Below are 22,059 nucleotides of genomic sequence, written 5' to 3' on the forward strand. Positions count from 1 at the left end.
CACCCATCCCGCTCCGGCAGACAAAGCCCGGGCTGGGGCTCTGCGGGAGACAGCCGGCGGCCCCCCCCCCGGGCTGGTGCGGTGCCAGAGCCTGGGGCTGCCAGACCGCGCCTGCCGCCGGGGGGGTGCGCCCCGGCCCCACCACAGCCGCAGGGGATGCTCGCCTCGGAGGGGCTCCAGGGAAGCAGCAGCAGTTTGGTCGGCCGCTGGTGCTGGGGCTCACGCAAAGGCAGCCAGGCTCTAGGCGAAGTTACCGGACATTTGTCCCAACGCGAGCCCGAGGCGGCTCGGTTCATACGGGGCAGCGGGCCGTTGGGAGTGGGGGTCTCCATGCGGCTCTGCCCAAGGTGCGTCCCTGCTGTACGAGCCGTGCTCCTGTAAGGCCAACCTGGAACCAGGACAAGATCTTACTACTGAGCATCTCCAGGCTGCAGGGTTTGCTATAGGAAAGCGCTTTGATTACAGAGGCCACGATCCCATGTGCCTGCCTGGCTGCAAAGGCAAGAAGGAAGGAAGCGGAAGGAAGGTTCCTCAGGACTGAAGTTAATTCCTAGTCCTTGTTACTTTGGCACTGTGCACTGTTTTTAAGGATGGTGGTTTTGAAAATGTAATAGATGTAGATGATAGATCCTTCGTGGTTTGTACATTAAAGCCTTACTTTTAAATATTTTGACTTACTTCATTGTGTGCTGTGCCTTTGCAGCAAGATACCGAATTGGACAGAGTTGCCATGTAGTCATACTCTTAAGGAATTTCCACATATTGTGCCATATGGCTGGTTAAATACTATCTACAAAGACCTCATTGGAATTATAGGCATGCTGTAAGTCACGCAACATATAGAGGAATTGCTTTGATTATGAGAGCCAATCTGTAGGGGGTAATGAATACAGCTGTTATGATCCAAACTGTTCAAAATGTTATTTGTGACTTCCAAAGCATGCAAGTCAGTTATTGTTCTGCTTTTTAGCAGTTCACTGAAGGGGCAGCAGACACCATTTCATATTAAACACTGCTCTGATTTTTTTACACCAGAGGCAAAACAAATCTAAAAGTTTAGTGTTAATTATCAAATATCTACTAGATGAGGGACAGAAAAAAAAGAGTTTGAGCCAGAGAATTAGCATTTTCACAAAGCTTTTCTAAATCTGTCAAAATTAAGAAGCAAAAAAACCCTTGTGACGCATGATTCCAGCTGCAGCACACTGAGGTTCACTTGCTTACCCTCACACCCATGCACATTCTTGCAGGGATTTTACCAACGACTTTAGATCATTACACCATACAGCTCCAGTGACTGCACTGCGATGAACTGGGCTATGGCTATACTGGTAAGTAAAATTATTAAGTCTCATTTGCCTGGCTGCAAGAAGACAGGTAACACAACGATGCCTGTCACAGAATGGGGTAGCCCTATTCGTCCTGCCTGCTCGGGAGAGCCCCTGGCCCCTGCGGTTCCTCAGAGCAGGCTGGGCACTGCAGGAGAGCACAAGCCAGCACAACACAAACGATCAGAGGCCAACACTTACGGCAGTGCCATTTCTGCCTTTGGTCTGCTACATTAGGAACATCTCCAAGAACCAGAGTGTTTGCCAAGGGGCTGAGAATTGCGCTGTGACGGGTCACTTGACAAGAAATAAAATCATCCCTAGAGCACCCACTCCTTGTTTATCCAGTCAGAAGCAAAAAGTTCCTACTAAGGTTATGAGCTTGGTTTGGTGCCAGTGAGGGGCTGCATCTGATCAGCTGCCCATCAGCATCCCACTCAACTGAGCTAAGCAGGCATGGAAGACCAGTGAACAGTGAGGCTGTTTTTTCGAGCTAAGCATGAAAACAAAAGGAAAATAGAAGCAACGGGAAGGACACATCACATGAAAACAACATGCAGAAAACTGTGACTCCCTCTCAGGAAGACCAAACATCAGAATAAGAGTCTCAGGCACAAGGAGTACTAAGGCAGGACAACAGCAGCCACAGCACCACTGTGACAAGACAAACCCAAGGTTGCAAGGATTGTGGTTTCATCTCCTTTTTCACAGGGAAGAAAGGCCAGTAATGGTTTATCAGCATAAGAAAGGCACCCAAGAACATGCAGGGGCGTTCTGGAGGTGCTGAGGAATTGCACTGCCTCAGATAACCAAACTGCTTTCTTGAATTCAGCCTGCCATAGGGAACTCACAGACTCATCTGTACTAACATTTTCACCTCTTCGTTGAGACTAGAGCCTTGAGGCCCCCGATGTCATTTTCATCCCAGGCCTTTCCAAAACATAAGCACCATTGAAATTGCTTCCATTTTCTTCCCATGTACACAACTGCAGCTTCTCTTTTGCCTTTAGCAGATTCAACCAAGAGCCCTCAGCACCAGGCTCTCCAGCTGATGGATTGACTGCCCTTTTCCCAGGCACATGCATTTATTGGAAGCCCAGGAACAGCAATGAACACCAGATTCTCTGAGGAAAGAAAAGAGTCTTTGCTGTAGGCTGAGACTGTCTTTAGGACAGGCAGCTCTTCCCACTTCCTTTGTCTGTCACCCTCTAGTCACCAAGTTCAGTCAGGGAATTCCTCTTTCTAAGGAAAGAATCAAATTCAACAGAAATGTGTTCTGCTACTGGCCAGGCTTTATGACCCACCCAACCCAAAAGGAAACTTCAATAAAACATAGGGAGAGGAGAAGGGAGAGGAGAAGGGAGAGGAGAAGGGAGAGGAGAAGGGAGAGGAGAAGGGAGAGGAGAAGGGAGAGGAGAAGGGAGAGGAGAAGGGAGAAAAACGATCTGCTGAAACAACATGGAGTTCACAGGCAAGAGGGAACTCCTGGCTGATCCAAAACTCCCAGCCTGTAACAGCTTTTGACTTTGACTATCAACTTTTAAAAACGGAACCATCCTTACAGCAAGCATGGAATTAATGACATGACACTAGAAAAACAGTGGAAATTTCAGTGTTTTGCATTACGTGTGTTGATGGTGAAAACCCACAATATCAGGGTGTGGGCAAAGAGCTGTGCAGGTTACTTCAGCCAGCAGCCAAGAAGGAGATTTGAAAGGAAGGGAAGGATGATGCCATACTACAGACAGTCCTTTCACCCCAGAAATCTTAGTGTTCCCAGAGAAAACAGCAACCCAAGATAACAGCAAAAGGAGACATATGCATCTTTACATAACTTTGTAAAAAGTTAAATTCTTAACCACATCCATTCTAGCCTTCAGACCACCTGGGGTTTGCTTCCCAAGCCATTGGGGCATCCACACCTGCCTGGCTGATCAGAGGGTGAGCAGCAGCACCAGCGTGCAGTGACTGGTGAGGAAACACACTGGAAGGTATTGCGTGCCACCTCCTCCCCAGGCCTAGCAGACAGCACATGCTACAAGAAAATAAAATTTGCAGAAGACATTGTATTAGACTGATAGTGGAATCCTTCCCACTTACCAGTAACACCATAGCACAGAGGATGCATTAAGGAAGAATCAAATTTTTTTTTGGCTAACATCTGATAGATGTCTGCAGCTCACACTGATACAAGATCTGGAACCATATATAGGGGACTCTTGGACCAGCTCTGAAAACATCCCAAACAAGTTGAAGGGTTAGTGGCAGGCTTCGGATTTCATTTCTCACAAGCCATCAAAAAAAAAAGGCACTTAATATTAGACAATAATCCTGTTTTGTGCTGCCTTCAGTGGTTATCTGTGGGCCTTTTTATCACCTGCAAATGGGCCTATCCCAGAAAAACACTTAACTATGTCATTAAGCTTAAGCAGGAGATTCCTCCTTCACTCCATTGGACAGGGGCCTGTGTTCCTGCAGCAAACCTGCAGGACTCAGTAACCCAGATCCAGACATGCCTTTTTGCTGGGGAGGAGAAGATTACAAATGCCATTACCTCTTCAGTTTCCCAGCTTGAAAATTCCTTTGAGATACAGCTGTGATGTTTTAATGTATTTTAAATACTTCAAGATAAAAAAAAAAAAAAAGAAAAAGTGGCCCGATAATCACATCTGCACATTCACCACTCTTGATAAGAAAGCCAAGACACAGACTGCTCCAGTTCCACAAGTGAAGAACTTAAGTAATGCTTTTTGTGTACCTCATGACCCCTGTCAAAGCAAGGGAAAAACTATGTATTTGGGTAATCTGATCAGACACTGCTCCTTAGTTATACATGCAACCAGCCAGCACTTCTGGTGAGCCCAGAAGTCCAGTTGTAGCACCAGGACAGTTATAAACACCATGCAAGGCTGGATACGGCAAGAGCACCATTTGGACTCACAGCTACTGCTGTTACTCCCTATGCGCCAACTGTCCTGCCTACTGACTCGTGTCACTTACCACTAGAGCTGTCAATGGGGCTGTAAATAAGCAGCTATTTATTGTTGGCTTCTCTACACCTGTGAAGGGAGCATGCTCCAGCTGTGCAGCAGTAAACTGATGCTTAATTCAGGGCTACAACGTCCTTGCCCTTAAAGGGCTGCCCTCTGCTGACTTACCCAGGGTTACATGGGCACAGCTCCTCAAAGATGGGAGAAATGCCAAGTCCAAGCACCGCCTTTCACAGAAGGGCATTCAACAGGATCAAACACTACTGCACATCATGCCAGGGCTGCTGTGCTCTGTTCACCTGCCTCCGCTCCCGGAGATGCGAGCTGCAGCAGCCACACTGTGTCTATGGCTGCTGGTGCATCCTGTGAGCTCCTGCCAGCATTCACCTTTCTGGAAGGCATACAAGGGTCTGCAGGGACCATGGGTAAACCTCTCCATGCAATAAGGGTCAGTGAAGTAGCACTAAGAGGTGCCACCAGTAATGGTGAATTCCTTTGACATACCACACTGTCCTTAGCATAGCTATAAGACTTAAAGAGACAATATTGGCCCAGTGGCCACTAGATTTTTATATTTTGTTGAAGTACAACAAATAAAAGTTCTCCCAAGGTTTAGTTCCTGGAAAACAAGATACCTTGTCATAAAATCTGATTTAAGAAAATGAAACCGAGAGACATGTTGCTTCTCAAACACCTGGTGTTAACTATTTTCAGATACAGAACTACAAGTTAGATGGACAGCTACTCCAGCATGTCTCTAAATTTCCCCTTCTTAATTTTTTAAGAGTTTTTTTTTTTTCCCCCAGAGAATTGGACAGGGATAAAACCTTCCCTAATCACTTCAAGTATTCTGTACACCCAGACAGTGGAAGGGAGAGGGGCCAAGACACAGTTGCTGGCAAGGGCCAGCAGGACCCTACTGGGCTCACTGTCCAAGTGGAGAGTACCAACAGCTACTGCAGAGCTGCTGCCTGCACCAACACTTCATGAACATGGTCATACACAGCAGCAACAGCACTGCCTCAGCTGGCTCACTGCCTGTGAGACATCCATCCCTAACCCTAGTGAGCAAAGCATTGCAAAGACACACTTTCCCTGGTGTGAGAACAACTTCTGGTAAATTGAGCCCACCAGAGAACACTTCAAGGGGCAGAGGCTTGGGTCTGTTCTAGTGTTTGACCACTCTGACAGGAAAAAAAAAAAAAGGCAACCCACTTTTTCTCACGTTTATTTATATTTATATTTCATTTGTGCTCATTGCCTCTTATCCTTCCACTGGATACCACCAAGAAGAGCGTGCATCAGTTGTCTTTACCCTGTCAGGAATTTACACACATGGGTAAGATCCCCCCCTGAGCTGCCTCTTCTCCAGGCTGAACAGCCCCAGCTCTCTGAGGCTCTCCCCACGTGTCAGATGCTCCCAGCTCTTCATCATCTGCGCAGCCCTTTGCTGGTTTCTCTCCAGTACATCCATGTCTCTCATACTGGGGAAGCCAGCACTGCACACTGATGAGGCCACAGAGCTGTGGCCTCATCGGTGCTGAGGAAAGGGGAAAGATCATCTCCCTTGAACTGCTGGCAAGGCTCTTCTTCATACTGGCCCTCTTTTCTGCATTACAGATTACAACTAAGCAGATGGGAGTGATGGCATGAAAGTACAGCATTTGGTTTAAGAAGTAGAGCTGTATGATAATGAAGCAGAATCCAGCTTATGAGTACTCCCGTATTTATCTTCCTCCGCTTGAAGTCTTTAAAGATCATTTACAGTAACTGCCGCACAAGGGGATTATTAAGATCTCACACAACTCCCATGAGCATCTAGCTCGGACAAAGATGACAGCAATTAAGAGGATGATATACACAGCTGCTGGACATCCCACTTGAGGTCAAAATGCCATCGCTGCCTGGTCTCAGCCCAGTATTTTACAGGACAAGTCTGTGTGAAAAGGCAGAAGAAAGAAGTGGTAAAATCTCCATGATGCTTTTTTCCTTGTACAGCTATGCTAGGCCAACTGGAAAACAGTATGAAGGGGTCACCATCATTCAAATAAATCTATTTCGCAGTAAGCTCTACAACATGAAGCATTGCACTTAAATCCGCCAATATAAGAATCTCTCACCATTTCAAAATTTCTGACCTGCACTATTGTTCTTGAATATCTGTTTCCAGACAGCAAAAGCAAGGAGCTACAAGGGCAGCTGTGTGGACCTCCTGCTCTTTGGGCAACCAGGAGTTGAGGTTGTGCCCACGGCAGGCTGAGGAACGGTCTGGGCCTTTCCAATTCTGTTTTCTGAATGCCTCATGTAAATGTGTGTGTATGACACTAGATCCATTACAGAGCTCTTGCTGCCAGAACAATGCTTTGTCTTCACCTTGAAGACAAGGAGGCAGGAACAGGGCTGAAGTCCGGTTCTGAAGGGGATGCTTTCATAGGCAAATGTTTGGCCAAGCCCAGAAGCAAGACTGACCTACTTAACCTAGTAGGCATGAAGAACTAGCTGATTCAGGGACCTGGCTCTATCACAGTATTCAGAAGTGTGCTGATCACAGATGAGAGAACTGTAGGCAGAACAGGCTGCAGTGTGGTCTGGTCTAAAAGAAGCTCTAATTGATATTTATTCTGGAACTCCATGTCACTCTTGAGCCACTTTTCCCACATGGAGGAATGAAGTCTTGGCCAGCACCCCTGCTACCTTCCCAAGCTTTCCACATCTTTGCTCCACTGTTTCTTTGTTCCGCTGTTCCTCAAAGGTAGAACAGTGATGGCTGGTTGGGGTTTTCCTACAGAAGGACAGTGAATTCTTGCAGACAGCCATCTCTCCTTCCAGAGACAAAAACTTCCCTAGCTTCAGTGGCATCAGCAGAACTGACACTGTCCTGAAGTAAAGCAGAGCACTTTTGCAGGTATGACAGCAGCTCCCACCCATGTCTCACAAGATGGTTGTTCCCATGTGAGGAAGTCTGATAAAGTTAAGCCTACCCATTGATGTGGTTTTCTTCTTTTTTGCCCCATGACCTTTCATGCTTCACAGATGACAACATGCTTACTTCAGTTCTTCAGGATTTGGTAGGCAGATATTATTCTCAAAGGACCCAAGTGTCTAGGAGGACAAGCCCCACTGAACTGGATAATGTAACTACAGGATTTTCACACTTGTGAAAACACAGATTCATGGATTAGATTCTTAATCAATGAAATCAAAGGTTAGCTTAGAGAGAGAGAGCCTGCTGTTGCCTGACGTTAAATTCACATTACAGAGGGCTTGTCAAATGCTATCTGGATTCTGAAATCCTTGTAAGAATTTCCTGTGTTGGCACTGCAGCCAAAGGTTAATGGTCTTTTGCCATAAAAACATCTGCGTTCAAAACAGAATGATGGAATAGAACAATGCCAGCCTGTTGTCTGAGTCTGTTTTGTTCAGTACTTTGAACTAGCACAGCATCTTGTGTGGCTGCCCTCTTCAGACTGTATCCTATGCCACAGAAATTTTTTTACGCTTACAGGCAACACCAAGGTGCACCAAAAATAAAAAATGTTTTTTTTTTTAAAAAGCTTTTCTAGTTTAAGAATAGCATTTGGATATCAGGAGAGGTCCAAACGAGCAGAAGTGCCCAGACAGCAGACAGAAGCAATGGCTGGACAGAACTGAGCAAAGATTCCAGTTTGGTAACAACTTCATCCCCACGATCAATTTTCTTTATAGTTTTCCTCAGCTTAAGCAGAGTACCCATTTTTGAAGTATTAGCTGTCAAGGTTACTGGCTGCTCCACAATAAATCTATTCAGGCCATGATCATTGCTCCTCAGGCAACCACTAACTTCCAGTCCAGTGCCTGATTAGTTTTGTCTATCAAAATGAGATCCAAAAGCATGTCCTCCTATCGGCTGCCATATCTTTAGAATTAAGAAAAAAAGCCCACCTAATCTTACTGATTTTTAGAATGCTCAGCAACATTTGACAGGAAATATTCCTTATAGGTTTTCTTTCTTCAAAGTACAAGAGGTCTTTAAGGTCTGTTTCTGTTCTGAATTAGCCTATTTCTCATCTGAAGTCACATTTTTTCCAAGCTTGACCACTTTAAACACAAATACCCAGCAGTTTACCGTGAGAAAAAAGAAAAACAAATTTAAATTTAAGTAAATGCACACATTCACTCATCAATTATTACTTGTTTCTGTTACAGAAGAAATTAAAAGTAGAGCGCCAAATAATAACTGGGAATATACTAACATGTTTTGTGGCAAGTAAGAAGAATCTTACCTACACCTGTGACAGATGACAGAACTAGAGAAATATTATGCATTTTTGGAGGAGTCTATGTCCTTCTCAGACAACCCTAGCAGCTGTAGCACGCATACCGGGGAAATACAGAACATGTTTGACACTGTGCTCACCTCTAGTACTAGAAAAATCATCACCGTGGGTAGAAGCATAAAACCTACCAGCTCACCATGTAATCTGGGGAAAACCAACTCCACTGCAGTCTTAAACCCCACCTTTCACAAGTTTTCCCAAAGCAAATCCAAGTACAATCTGAGTAGCGCTGTGGATAATGTAATTCTGAGTGTCTATATCTATAACATCTTGCAAGAAGTGTGACCTCAGTAAGAACTTACTGAATTTGTAATAAGTTTTAGAAGAGTTTTTCCTGAGCAAGTACATACTGTAACAGTTAACGAGGCCTCCAACTGTTGAGCCCTTTAACTGACAACAGTTCAGAGGAAGCTCCAGCAGTGCTGAGTTTGAGAAAATACTGCACAAGGTCTTTCAGAGATTTCCACGAAGCTAAGTCTTGAGGCTAAAAACACTGAAAAGCCAGAGATGAACATGAAGTGACTGTTAAAGACACTGATCCCAGCTTTGTGTCAGACAATTCAGCAGTTATGTCCATAAGAACAGAGCCCGAAGAACTGAGCAACTTAAACACAAGTTCACCTGAGCAAAGCCCCGTAGGACTAAAAAGACAAAAATAGCATTGGAACATTTAGATATACAACCAGAGGAAGTAAGTAGAAAAAGAATGAGACACAACAAGAAAACACTTGCTGTGAGGCTAGTCAAACACTGCCCTAGGTAACCTGTCCCAACAACTGTGGATTGTCCACCCCTGGAGATATTAAAAGCCCAACTGGACATGGTCCTGTGCAACTTGCTCTGCCCCAACTGAGCGGGGGGGGTGGGGGGGGGGGATTGAGCTCCAGAGGTTTCCCTGAACCTTGAGTATTATGTGATTCTGTAACAAGCTGTTCTGATAATATAATATAATGACAGCCTTTATTCAGAAGGGTACTTAAGGGTATGCTTAAATTTATGCATGAACCCTACAAAAGTCAAAGGAGTTGCAGTTACTGGGAGCAAAAATTTATTTGCACACCTCTAAGCATATGCTCTTCACTTACTGCTGTTGAAGAAAAATTTACCCACAGGCTTAAACAAGTACTCAGGTCCTTTTCTGAATGGCCTTTTGTCTGTTCTTTTGTACGTAGCACTTGGCTTCACTAGTTTTTTGTGCTCCATTTACTTAGCATTATATTCTGATCAGATTTCCACACAGAAGCCTGAAGCACTGTCACTGAAGCACATACAGGAAGAAATGACCAGTTTCTAATCATGTGAACTAAAAAGCCTCTGTAGCATCTTGGCAGCAGGCCAACACTATTAGCAAAATACTAGGAAAGCAGAAGTAGCAGCTATAGCCATTAGCATAAAGAACCTGGAATCATGACTCCAGTACCATGTCCTCAGAACTAGTCAACAGTTCCCTACAGCCTTCCAGTTTGTTCCCACATTCACAAAATGAAGCAATGTGCTTATATGCAGTTCTCAAACAAACAACATAATCTATCATATATATAACTAGAGAGAAAAAACACATATAAAACAGACATTGACAAAATACAAATATTGCATTGCTTGATATTCCACTAAAAAGCAGCATGCAAGTTTGCTTCAGAAAATAGCAGCTTAGCATTCGCTTACACTCACAAGTTCATTCTGAGTCAAGTTTGAAGAGTGGCCAGTTTCCAACATTTTCCTGAACACACGTGCAGCAAATTGCTAATGGCAGGCAAAAAAAAAAAGCATACAGCAGCTTTCCCTGTGCCTGATGAATCGATTCTGCCATGTCTATGGCTAATGTTCTTATATTTAATAGTGCTAGCATCATGTCAGTGGCTGAGTTCAGCATTGCTTTCAGTTAAAAAACCCAAAAATATCACCAACCAAAAGAAACAAATACCCCCACCCTTTTTAACTTGAGAAAACATGACTTGTGCAGCATTTAAAGATCAAATTTTAGCATTGTTCATCTACTTGAACTGTTGTTTTTGTCCTCTGCACATGCACTGGGCTTGGTGCCCAGCAGTGAGACAAAGGTAGCAGAGAAACAGCTTTGTTTCCATTCATAGCTGCTTGCTGCCAGAACAAGCTGACAGGAACCAGTTACAGTATAAATTAGGTGATGAAGGGAAGAGTTCAAGTGATCTACAACACTCCAGTCAGCTCATTTTATCTCCTGCATCAAGGCCCTGTACAATGGCAATTCCTCGCTTCTGCCTCCTGAGAATTCTCAACAATATTCTGTAAGCAGAATTTTGATTACATGGATGTCAACAACTTCTGTTAAGAACAAAAGGTGAAGTAGGCCCTTGGAAGAAGCAGTCCAGAAAGGAACCCCCCAGCACAAAGGGAAGTGTTTTATTTTAACAGACTTCCACCCATGCTTTGCTTGTGCTCGAGGGAACATCACTTCCCAGTGCAAGGGCACAACCTGATGTACATACAGTGAAGGCACTTGACTGAACAAAACAGGCTCAGCAGAGTAACTGACATTTACCTGCAACGAGAACTTGGATGCTCTAGACAAAAGCAGAACCCAGCTGTGCAAGGTACCAGACAAGCCTTAAGATCCAGTAGCGGACAAGATTAGACCAGACGCAGCACCACTCTGACTGGAATACCACTTCAGTGATGCAACTTTTGGAAGGAGAGGGGAAAAAGGCACTGATTTCCGAACCATTAAAAACATGCAACAGTTCAACTGGGGAAAAAGCATAGAGAATATTAGATCACCGCAGAAGAGCGCCAGAACTGTGAGCATTAGAAGCTAAACATCAAGATAAATGGAAGTCAAACATCTTCCTCAGGATCAGCTTTGTTTACTGCCTGCACAAGATCCTGGATAATGAACAACAATAATAACCTTTTTTATGATCACCTGAGTACTTAACAGGTCCAACACAACACCTTACTAGAGCTTCTGGCAGCTACAAGGTGAAACTACCATTTCAGCTTAGGTCTCCAAAGCAGTCATGTTTAAAACTTAAAAAAAATCCAAAACATTCAGACTGTTAGGAGGTTACAGAGGAGACTTTTTGTGTAGAACATTTAAAACAACCTGCCAAGATGCATGTTGTTAACATTGCAGGATCCCTCCTGAAGCCTACTTAGTTGGGAGATTTAGGTTAGATATTAGGAAAAAAATTTTTACTGAGAGGGTTGTCAAACATTGGAATGGGCTGCCCAGGGAAGTGGTTGAGTCACCATCCCTGGAGATATTCAAAAAGTGAGTGGACGGGGTACTTCAGGACCTGGTTTAGTGGGCATGGTTAATGGTTGGACTCGATGATCTTGAAGGTCTTTTCCAACCTAAATGATTCTATGATTCTATGATAAATACTGTATGTTGACAGGAGCCAGGTCTTCAGTAACTCTGAAAATCCGGGCTTGGACCCATCCTTTTATTTGTATTTCTTACCAGCTAATAAATGCTCCCTCCTCCTGTTACTCATTACTAATTTTTGCAATTCCTGTTTTAACTACAATATGGGGAAAGCGGGAATGGCACAGCAGCACACTTAAAAAAATAAGCATACCCCCCAAAACCAATGCAAAGCCCATACACCTCTTTCTCCAGACTGAGCTTCTAGTTCCAGTGACGGGACGGCCATATGTGCCAAGACACTAGAGAGAAGGTACCTGTAAGCAAAGTGATGGTGTTCGTACTGCACAAAGCAGCTTCTTAGCTTGCATTTGTCACTAAATACATAGAATATCTGTAGCAAACTCCAGAAGTGTCTGTGATCACAGGAATCACAGTCAATTAGTCTTCTACATATATAACCTATTACAGAAACTCATTTTTGGAGTCACAAACCATATGTCTTCTTGTGCCATCTCCTCACTTCCGTCAATTCAGTGGAGCTCAAAGTAACAAAAAGTCTTGAGAGAGTTCAGCTTGTCTCATCTATACAGGTATTTTCAAATCTGAGAGTCAAACTTACTCCAACTGTATCAACTGAAAATAATTTTATATAGCATGTACCATTTTTGTATTTATGTTGTCTGATGATATACCCCTTGCAACTGCCTTTCTTATTCAAGACAATTTTACACAAAGTCATGGTCAAATTCACCTAAGTAAAAAAGAATTAAAAGAAGAGTGAGACTCATTTCCTGCCTTTCCATGCCTTCAGTCTTCCACTAATGGGAAGGAGAGGATTCTTTACACGCTTTTGAAGTCTCCTCCTCATACTAAACTATCATATAACTACTCTTAATTCTGCTTAATATCCAGTTGCAGTACTCCATCCCCCATTACTTCAGAAAGAAAGCTGTCATCAAAAAAGTGACAAGATCAGGAAAAGTAGAACTCAAAAGTTAACAAGTGCATGCAAGATCAATGATCCAAGAAACATGTCAAAACTACTTAAGACAAAAGGCAAATTTATGAATCAAAATGGAAAAGAAGCAACAATTTCCAAGTGTGTGACCAAGTTTAATGATACATCTGTTCTCTGAAACACTTGACCATCAATAACATTTCATGGGTTATGATGCCCAGAATGTTACTTCATAGGTGTTTTATATGAATATTTACAAAGACTTTCAAAATTCAGTGGCACTAAACAAATGAGAAGAACTTAAAATTTTAAGCTACAATGCTTAAAAAATGTAAACAGTTTATTTTACATAGTTGTAAAATATAAGAACTTTCTAATGCAGCTTAATTTTATCTGGAAGGTGAATATATCCTGGTGCCCGTGAACAAGGAATGAGAGAATTCTTTACACAAGTATTGTGCTCCAGTGTGCAAAAAAATTATACATAAGAGAGGAATCTAAAGTCCACAACAATTAAAAGACAACAAAAAATTTTCACGTCCTGAAGTTGAGAAATTTATAAAAACATTTACACATGATTGCTGACCCATCAAAAACTTGCATAACTTAAAATTCTGACATTAGCTACTACAAATTCAAGATCTTTCTCAAATGGAATTTTGTGCAAAGATCAGACTAGATCATTCTGCATTTTTTCCAGACATACCTCCAACCTTCCCTTCCCATCCCCATTCCTGACATCTAGTGGCCAGAAGCAGCACTAAAATCCTTTTGATATATGTTCAAATTAGTGCATGTAACCAAAAGGCACACACATGTGTGAATACGTTTTCGTGCAGAAACCTGTGCAGGTTCACAATTATGTTGCAAAACAACTGTTCATAGAAAGTTTAGAGTCTAATGTTTGGCAGGATTATTCTTACACATTCCTTTCTATTCTACAAGCCCAGGTGTTAATAGGTAGACACTGCTTTCCAAGGTTCCAATATTTGAGTAGCCTTAAAATAAAGATTTAAAAAATAAAATCAGCCTGTAACATTATTATATTAGATACTTCACTTTTGCCTGCATTATTTATGGAATTTTAATCCCACAGTACCATAGCTTTATGCTGTCAGTTGCAAAACAACTAAGATACATATTTCTTTTTGTTAATGAAGACTTTGATTGCTCCAGTAAAGTCAGCAGATAAAAGCACTTCTGTGTGATCTGTCTTCAAAGCTCCTTGATAAGGAAAGAGAATAAACTGTTAGTTCATTAAAAAAAAAAAAATAAAAATCAAGCTCTCATTAAAAGATAAGCTGTCACTGTGACACCCTTCTTGCTCTATCACATTCCTGTTATCTAGCCAATACTTCAATAAACATCTGCATTGCTAGGAAAGGGACTTTTTCATTATATGTTGGTACAGCTCTACCTCCTAACAACTCAAGTGTAAAAAGAATAATCCTAAACTGCACAGGACAACAGCTATGACCCTCGCTTCATATTCTCTCAGGTTTTAAGAATGCAACAGATGCTAAAATGTTCAACTGCTAAGGTAGGAATATATATGCATGCCACTGTAAGGACTTTTCTTCTCAATAAACCTCCTCCCAAATTGAAAGTATTCTTCATAATCTTTTCCTCCTCATACCATGGTATTAAGCAGAGCTCATCCTAAACACCTACCAGAGGGTATGGTATCTGTTGTTTCAGAATCTTCTCCCTTACTTTCAGCTTCTTGCTTTTCAGAAGTTTCCAGTGACACCATCAAACCAGGATTGGGAGCAAAAATCGCAGATGTGACCACTGCATTGTGCGCTTCAGAAAAACAATCCAATTTTGATTACTTTGTTTCAAGGAATTGTTAATTTTACAAGAATAGCAGGCATAAATATTTTAGTAAATATCCAAGAACCTCAGTGCTAGTGGCACCAGGTAAGCTCATCATTCAAGGAGTATTTGTCATTTTTTTATAAGCTTAGGGATCTCCGAAGTTCCTGGAAGTGCCCCAAACTAACTGGCAAGAGTTCCAACACGTTTGATATAAACATGGCCCAAACATTTCCCCAAAACTGCGTATGTGTGGAGGAGATAAAAAAGTTGCTGCTCTTTCTTTTTTTTTTTTTTTTTTTTAATTCCTCCCTTAAAAAAAAAAAGCTTGCATTTGTTTTCAAAGTCACTTTTCCATAAAGGATCTAAGGATTGATAATTATTTTAATTTCTACACTTACACAATCAAGTTCTGCCAGCAAAACATTACATTCATTCAGAATCTGAACAAAAACTGAAGCTGGACAAAAAACTCTTAGCTACTCTGTCTCTTGCCATCCCAATTATGCATCTGTAGAGAGTTTCCTGTGGACAAGGTTTTCTGACAGTTCACTTATTGAAAATCCACCAATTACAATGCATATTGCTAACAATTTGTTCAAACTACATGAACAGCACTGCTGAGCAAATAAAGAACTAGATGATAAAAATATTTAACTTTTGAAATCATACAAGCTTCGATAAAACAAAGATCACAAGTTGAATTTTACCTTTAATGCCTTCCCAGAAGTCATTACGGTCTCTTCTTACAGATGTAAACTTGCTCAAGTCATGGTATGTACTCCAAATATAAACATATTTGTCTTCTGAACCACTTACAATGTAGGTAAAGTCATGGCTAAAGATTCAAAGAAGGAAAAACATTACTTTTCTTAGCTGTTCAAACTACCATTACAGTAGCCCTCCAGATGACCTGCAGCTTTACAAGTGCAATCAGGCTAAGTTCACAGTTCAAAATGATCCTTTATTTTCATGACTGAAGCTCAAAAAAAAATACACAGTCCTTAAATGAATGTGCATGCAAGCTTCCTGATGCTCTCCCTCTGGAAGAAGAAATAGTTCTTATGAATAGCACACAGCAGCTGTTCTCCTGCATCTTCCGACACAAAAGAGGGTTAATCTAACAGCTATAATCAGCAACAAGAAAATGGCATAAACTTTAAGTGCAATTTGCCTCTGTTTGAGTCTGGAACCTGTGTGAACATCTGAGACTGTGTAACAGGAATTGTTTACGATATAATCATGGACAAAAAACCTCCACACAGATAGAAGAAAAAAGACACTCAACAAGATTGTAACCATGTGACTGTATAATACACACTGACAGAGACAAAACAGTACCTGCAAATCCAACTCAAATATTTACTTTTATTTTACCTACTGCATGAGTATGCCACATATCTAAAATCTAACACTAACTGTGCTACAGCCCTGTAAGTAGAAATGACTTAATTTGGGAAATTAAATCTTGAGCAGGGAGGCTGCACAAGATGACCTCCAGAGGTCCCTTCCAACCTCAACCATTCTGTGAAATACCGTGAAAGGATCTTTAAGGCTGACCAAGGCCAACAGCTGACAATCAAGATTAAACTTTGCATTATTCCTTAAGCACTGCCGCCCTCCTCCGCTCAAACATCCAGATTAAACAGATACCCAAACGTTTTTTCCCCTTCAGCTTCTGCAACACTCAAAGAGGGAATAGAACAAATATTCTTCTCCCTCTACTCCGTCTCTTTTACTACCTTAAAAACCAGTATTTCCATGGCAGTCACAATAATATACTCAAACTCAGAAAAGCATCTTAGGCCAGCACAGAGAAAGAAGAAAAAAGAATTCCAACTCAGATTTGCTGGCTGTTTCCTGACAGTGACGATACACAGGCAGTGACCAACAGCCTTGGGCAACACTTGGGTGACCAACACATCTGCCACAAGACCTGACAAAATTAAGGAAATAAAACCTATTTATCACAGAGGAGAGAAAAGATGTGGTGTCCCAGCCCCACCAGTTCTAGCACAGTTCCTGCATTTACAGCAATAGTAATGAACATGCATCGTACTGTCAATACAAAAGGATTCACTCATTCACAGAAGCTCCCTGCTCATAGGCAGCTTTGTCATTCTTGACCAGAGCCTTTAGTTACCTTTGTATTCTGAGCCAAGTAACACTTCAAAGGCTCAGTTTCATACCAAGGCAAACAGATTATTTAAACAAAAGCCTCTGTCCTTCAGCCACAGCATTTCCCAAATCCAACAACTCCATTGTTATAATACTGTCTTACCTAAAGCTGGCTTTGATTTGGCTGCTGCTGTTGACATAACCTTTGTATTTCATCGATAAAGACAGATCTCTTAGGTCATACAATCTGATTCTGGAATCATTTGATGTCACTAGTATCTAGAAAATAAATAAACAAAATTTAGGAGTGGAAACCATTAGCATGTCTAAGAAGGAGCAACAGAGTTCATTCAGTCAGTATTCCAGTCCTTTTGATTAAAAAAAGTGACACAGAGAAAGAATACGCCCAAAGAAGCAGAACAAGATTTAGGACAATGACATTTTTCTCTCCCATCTTCTGTCAATGGACAGAACACAACTTCACCATCAAGACCATCCTGACTGGTCTGAACCAGAACAGCTGTATTTACTGAAGTAAAATGTGGGGCCAAAGAACAGTCATCAATTTGCAAAGAGTATTTTGGAACACATTCCATAATAATAGAGCAGAGCAGCTATTCTGGTGAGGTAGAGTCACGACCTATCAGTCATGAAGCACAGATCAGAGGCCATTATCTGCTACGTAAACAAACTGGGCTTTTCTTGGTTGATGTGAGTTTGCTTCCTTTTCACATTTTTCAGATCAGAAGCTTAAATGTACTTATAAGGAACAGAGAAGTCTATGAAAGGGTTGTCAAAATGCATAAGGGCATTCAGCTGATTAGCCCTTTCATGGTACCTTAGAAGCAGAGCAGACTGTAGGTTAGCAATATGTCTCAAGATGACACTAGGAAAAGGATATAGCAGAGTAGCCAAACAAATACCAACCCCTACTTATCTGATAATTTATGCAACAAAGTTGTGACAACTATTGGAACACCATCAGATTACAGAACTTCCTATTTGTTTTCAAAAGAGTTCATGCTGAGCTGTGTTTTACTACATCATCTAACATGCCAACACACAGCATCTGATGCAAACCCAAAGGCACTACTGATTTCTGAATCTTCTGCATGTCTTTGGAATTAAGTAATTTCTGTGTCATTGATAAAAGTACAATATAGGTGATAACAGCTGGTGATCTACTACTCTAATAGAGCCAGTTGTTCACCTCACATCACCCCTGAAACTTTATATACAAGTGAGAAACTCTCCAGCTTTAGATTATGACTTTAATATTCAACAGCATTTTCTTTGCTTGATGAGAATTTGACCCTTTCACGACATAAGATTTCAGTTTAGACTGAAGGTAAACAAAAGGACTGATTCTGAAGAACAGAGTACACTTGTTTGGATAACGGCTTTTGAGCTTTCAGCATTTTTTCAGCTTCTGCATAAAGTACATTTCTAAATGAATATTAAATTTGAGAGAAGTTAGTTATGCAAGGAAGTTTTCACTGAAAGCCATCTGTAAGCTTTTTCTCACCTTTGCATTAATCAGAGCGTAACATAATTTAAAAAAAAAATTTCTATTTTACCGCTATTTAGTATTGTATTAGCAATCAGCAAAGAGTAGTGTTCATTTTAGTAGTGTTAAAAGACTTCTGATTTAAGTCAGTGACTACAAACAAGACTCAGCACAAACTTACTAAGCATTAGATATAAACATCAGACTCCAGTACTGAGCCAAAGTTGCACTGAAAGACAGTACCTTATTTTCTCCAGGCAAGGGTTCAATGCCAGTAATTTTTCTTCCAACTCTATTTCGGCCTCTGGTAGAACGCACATGTATTTGTGTATGGTACTTCAAGTGCTGAAAAGATATTAAAATGTACCCTGATTTGAAATAATTGTGAAAAAACTTTATTTTGTTTCAAGTTCTAATAGGTTTGTTTCTTGATATTTAAATAACCATGACTTTTAAATCTATTTGTTATTTAACATAAAAAAAATACATAGCCTAAAAAGTTTTTACCTCTGTGTCATAGAAGATGCATCTTCCATCATACGTGCCTATGACGGCATATTTGCCATTCTGACAGAAGTTGGCAGCTGTAATCAATTTTGTCTGCCCATCTACTTCATTCCATAATGCCACTTTTTTGTCAGGAATGTTCCAGAGTCGGAGTTTCCCATCCAATGAACCACTTAAGAAGTACCTGTCATCCTGAGAGGACACACTACGTTAATCACTGCTTGTGCTATGAGCATGCCCTGATTTTCTTAAAACCTTCCTGTCCCATTTCCAAACAGCTTCTCTCCAGAACCTCCCAAATAAGAGCTCTCATCTGAGTAGATCATAATGTTTAAGAAGGCTGAAAAGACCATGTTAAAATTACTGGTAAATGGAGATCAGTTTCTTACAGATTTTTTACAAGATTACACATATGCAGTGTGTATACCTGCCCTGGTTTTGGCTGGGATAGAGTTAATTTTCTTTCTAGTAGCTGGGATAGTGTTATGTTTTAGGATTTAGTAGAAGAATGTTGATAACACACTGATGTTTTCAGTTGTTGCTAAATAGTGTTTATACTCAGTCAAGGGTTTTTCAGCTTCTGATGCCCAGCCAGCAAGAAGCCTGGAGGAACACAAGAAGTTGGGAGGGGACACAGCCAGGACAGCTGACCCAAACTAGCCAAAGGAATATTCCATACCATGTGACATCATGCCTAGCATATAAACTGGGGGGAGTTGGCCTGGGGAGGGATCACTGCTCGGGAACTAACTGGGCATTGGTCAGCAAGTGGTGGTGAACAATTGCACTGTGTATCACTTGTTTTGTATATTCCAATCCTTTTATTATTATTGTCATTTTATTATTGTTATTATTATCATTATTAGTTTCTTCCTTTCTGTCCTATTAAACTGTTCTTATCTCAGCTCACAAGTTTCACCTTCCTTTCGATTCTCTCCCCCATCCCACTGAGGGGGGGTGGGGGGGAAGTGAGTGAGCAGCTGCATGGTGCTTAGTTGCTGGCTGGGCTTAAACCACAATACCTCAAGTTAGAAAATTGTTCAGTGTTAACACAGTTACCTTTTACCCTCTCAACATAAGTTAGAAAAATACTAACCTTGCCAGGAGTTAAAAGCTCCTTTCAGAGTTCCTGATACATCTACCAGTTGTGTATATTCAGGGAACACTGAAAAACACTCTTCCTCCACTTAAGTTTTATTAATATCAGGAAGCTTTATTACCATATTTTTTAAAAAAAAAATCATAAAATAAGATAGGTTAGAAGGGATCTCTGGAGGTCTCTGGTCCACCTCCCCTGCTCACAGCAAGGACAGCCTCAAAAGTTTGATCAGGCTGTAGAGGGTTAACCTGTCAAGTTTTAAACATTCCCAAGCATTCTGTGGCCTCTGTACAATCTGTTCAATTTCATTATGACTTTTTTTTTTCCACTAATATTTAATCACAACATCCTCCATTGGAAATTCTGACTTTCACAAAGTTACATAGAACTGTACCAGCTTTGATGTTATAGCCAAGAGAAAATTAACTTTCTACATCATGCCTACAAATGGTTAAACCACATGAACACTCCTGGTGAAGTTTAGTGTTACAAGTTCCAGAATATTATCCAATAGGGATATTTTTAAAGTGCACAAACTCTATTATTCAATTATTTTTTTTTTAATTGAAAATAAAGGGGAAGGACTTTTGTAATTTTAAATTCTGCCTCTCTAGAAGAGAGAGGGCAATTACACTTACCCTTGGATGGAACGCTATAGCAGTGACAAAGTCTATATGCTGGAAACAGCAAAGACATTCTCTTCTTGATATGTGCCATAATCTGACAGTTTTGTCCATGGAAGAAGAAAGCAAGAAGTAATTCTGTGAAACAAGAGAATTCCATGGTTATTAACAGACACAAAAGTAACAGAAAAATACAGAAGCAATCTGATTGGTAAAGCCTTACCAATTTCTCTGTTGCCATGAAATGCAACATTTTATCCTTGCAGATAAAATATTTTATCCAAATTATCATTACTGATTGGTGCTTTCCTTAAGACCAGTATAATGATGCTCAGTCACAGAAAATTTTCTGGAATAATCTCAATGGAAATGAGTACTTGGAAAGTAGTTAAAGTACTCAGAGAAGAAACAGCACAACAGGCTTCAGAGAAGGGGTGAGAGTCTCTCCTGCCTAAGATCCTTCAGCTAGACTGCATTCTTAAAATTACAACTGTATTCCAAAGTGGAGAATTAATTGAATAAGCTTTATGTGAAGCATTTTGAAAGTTAAGCACAACCTAATTCTCTAATTTTAAGATATATGTATATATTCAGCAACTTTAGAATCTGTACACTTTGCAAAAAGAGTGAAGCATACTGAAGACAAGAAAAGTGATAAGACCATAAATCAGAAATCATACAGCTCAATGGAAATTCCTCCAACTGTAAACAATTTAACTTCACTATTGAATACACAATTGTAATTGTTATTAGTTTGATTTTTTTTTTTTAAAGATGACTTTTAATTGGACAAGCCCAAGAAGTTTGTTCATTTTATACCAACTATTTTGGCTGGAGTAAGTGTTGTCTCTACAAACCTCTTCTCTTAACTTCAGTGATTGTTTCAAATTGTTTAGATGTATGGTTCCAATGGCAATTAACAAAATAAAACAATGAAAACACAGGAGAACTGTGTAGTCTGTATTACGCTGCCTTACTTTAGACCAGGAAAGATCAAGAAGATCTGCTGTATGCCCTTTGTATTTGCAAAACGGTCGTTGACGAAACGGGGCATTTTTATCATCTGGGTCTTCATCAACTCCACTGCAAATCTATCAGAGAAATGTATAGAAACATGTTACAAAATGTTAGCTGGAAAAATTAACAATAAAGCAAATATCACTTACAAAAAGTACAGGGCCAATAACAGTTTGAAGAACAACTCTTACAACTTTAAAATAAGTAACACTGCACTAATAAACAACCAAAGTAAATTTCAAGTACAATGGGCTGTAAAACATTATCTTGAAATTCCAAAATTAAGCAGCTTTACTTTTTCCATCCATACAGCATTTATTCAGTGGGATAAGCTTGACAGCAATTTAAGCAAACATCTGAAGATAAGCTTTTGGAACAATGTCTATCGACCTTGAAAACTGCATTCCAATTTAGAATATAAACCGTGAGTTA

The 22,059-nt window shown here is 40.8% G+C and overlaps 1 protein-coding gene across 3 annotated transcripts in view; it reads right to left on the reverse strand.

Moving 5' to 3' along the window:
- Nucleotides 1–13,075: 13,075 nt before the first annotated feature.
- Nucleotides 13,076–22,059, reverse strand: part of WDR44 (WD repeat domain 44) — a 28,542-nt gene continuing 19,558 nt past the window's right edge. For all 3 annotated transcript variants that reach the window (XM_010572505.1, XM_010572503.1, XM_010572504.1), the window contains exons 13-20: nucleotides 21,588–21,701; nucleotides 20,626–20,748; nucleotides 18,889–19,080; nucleotides 18,625–18,726; nucleotides 17,038–17,153; nucleotides 15,467–15,594; nucleotides 14,613–14,744; nucleotides 13,076–14,165 (exon numbers count right to left, since the gene is read on the reverse strand). In XM_010572505.1, the coding sequence (XP_010570807.1) occupies nucleotides 14,071–14,165; nucleotides 14,613–14,744; nucleotides 15,467–15,594; nucleotides 17,038–17,153; nucleotides 18,625–18,726; nucleotides 18,889–19,080; nucleotides 20,626–20,748; nucleotides 21,588–21,701 (1,002 nt within the window). In that variant the 3' untranslated portion in view covers nucleotides 13,076–14,070. The remainder of the gene's footprint in view (nucleotides 14,166–14,612; nucleotides 14,745–15,466; nucleotides 15,595–17,037; nucleotides 17,154–18,624; nucleotides 18,727–18,888; nucleotides 19,081–20,625; nucleotides 20,749–21,587; nucleotides 21,702–22,059) is intronic.

The sequence above is a fragment of the Haliaeetus leucocephalus genome, unplaced genomic scaffold, assembly GCF_000737465.1.
Source record: "Haliaeetus leucocephalus isolate CR32 unplaced genomic scaffold, Haliaeetus_leucocephalus-4.0 Scaffold340, whole genome shotgun sequence".
Classification (NCBI taxonomy): Eukaryota; Metazoa; Chordata; class Aves; order Accipitriformes; family Accipitridae; genus Haliaeetus; species Haliaeetus leucocephalus.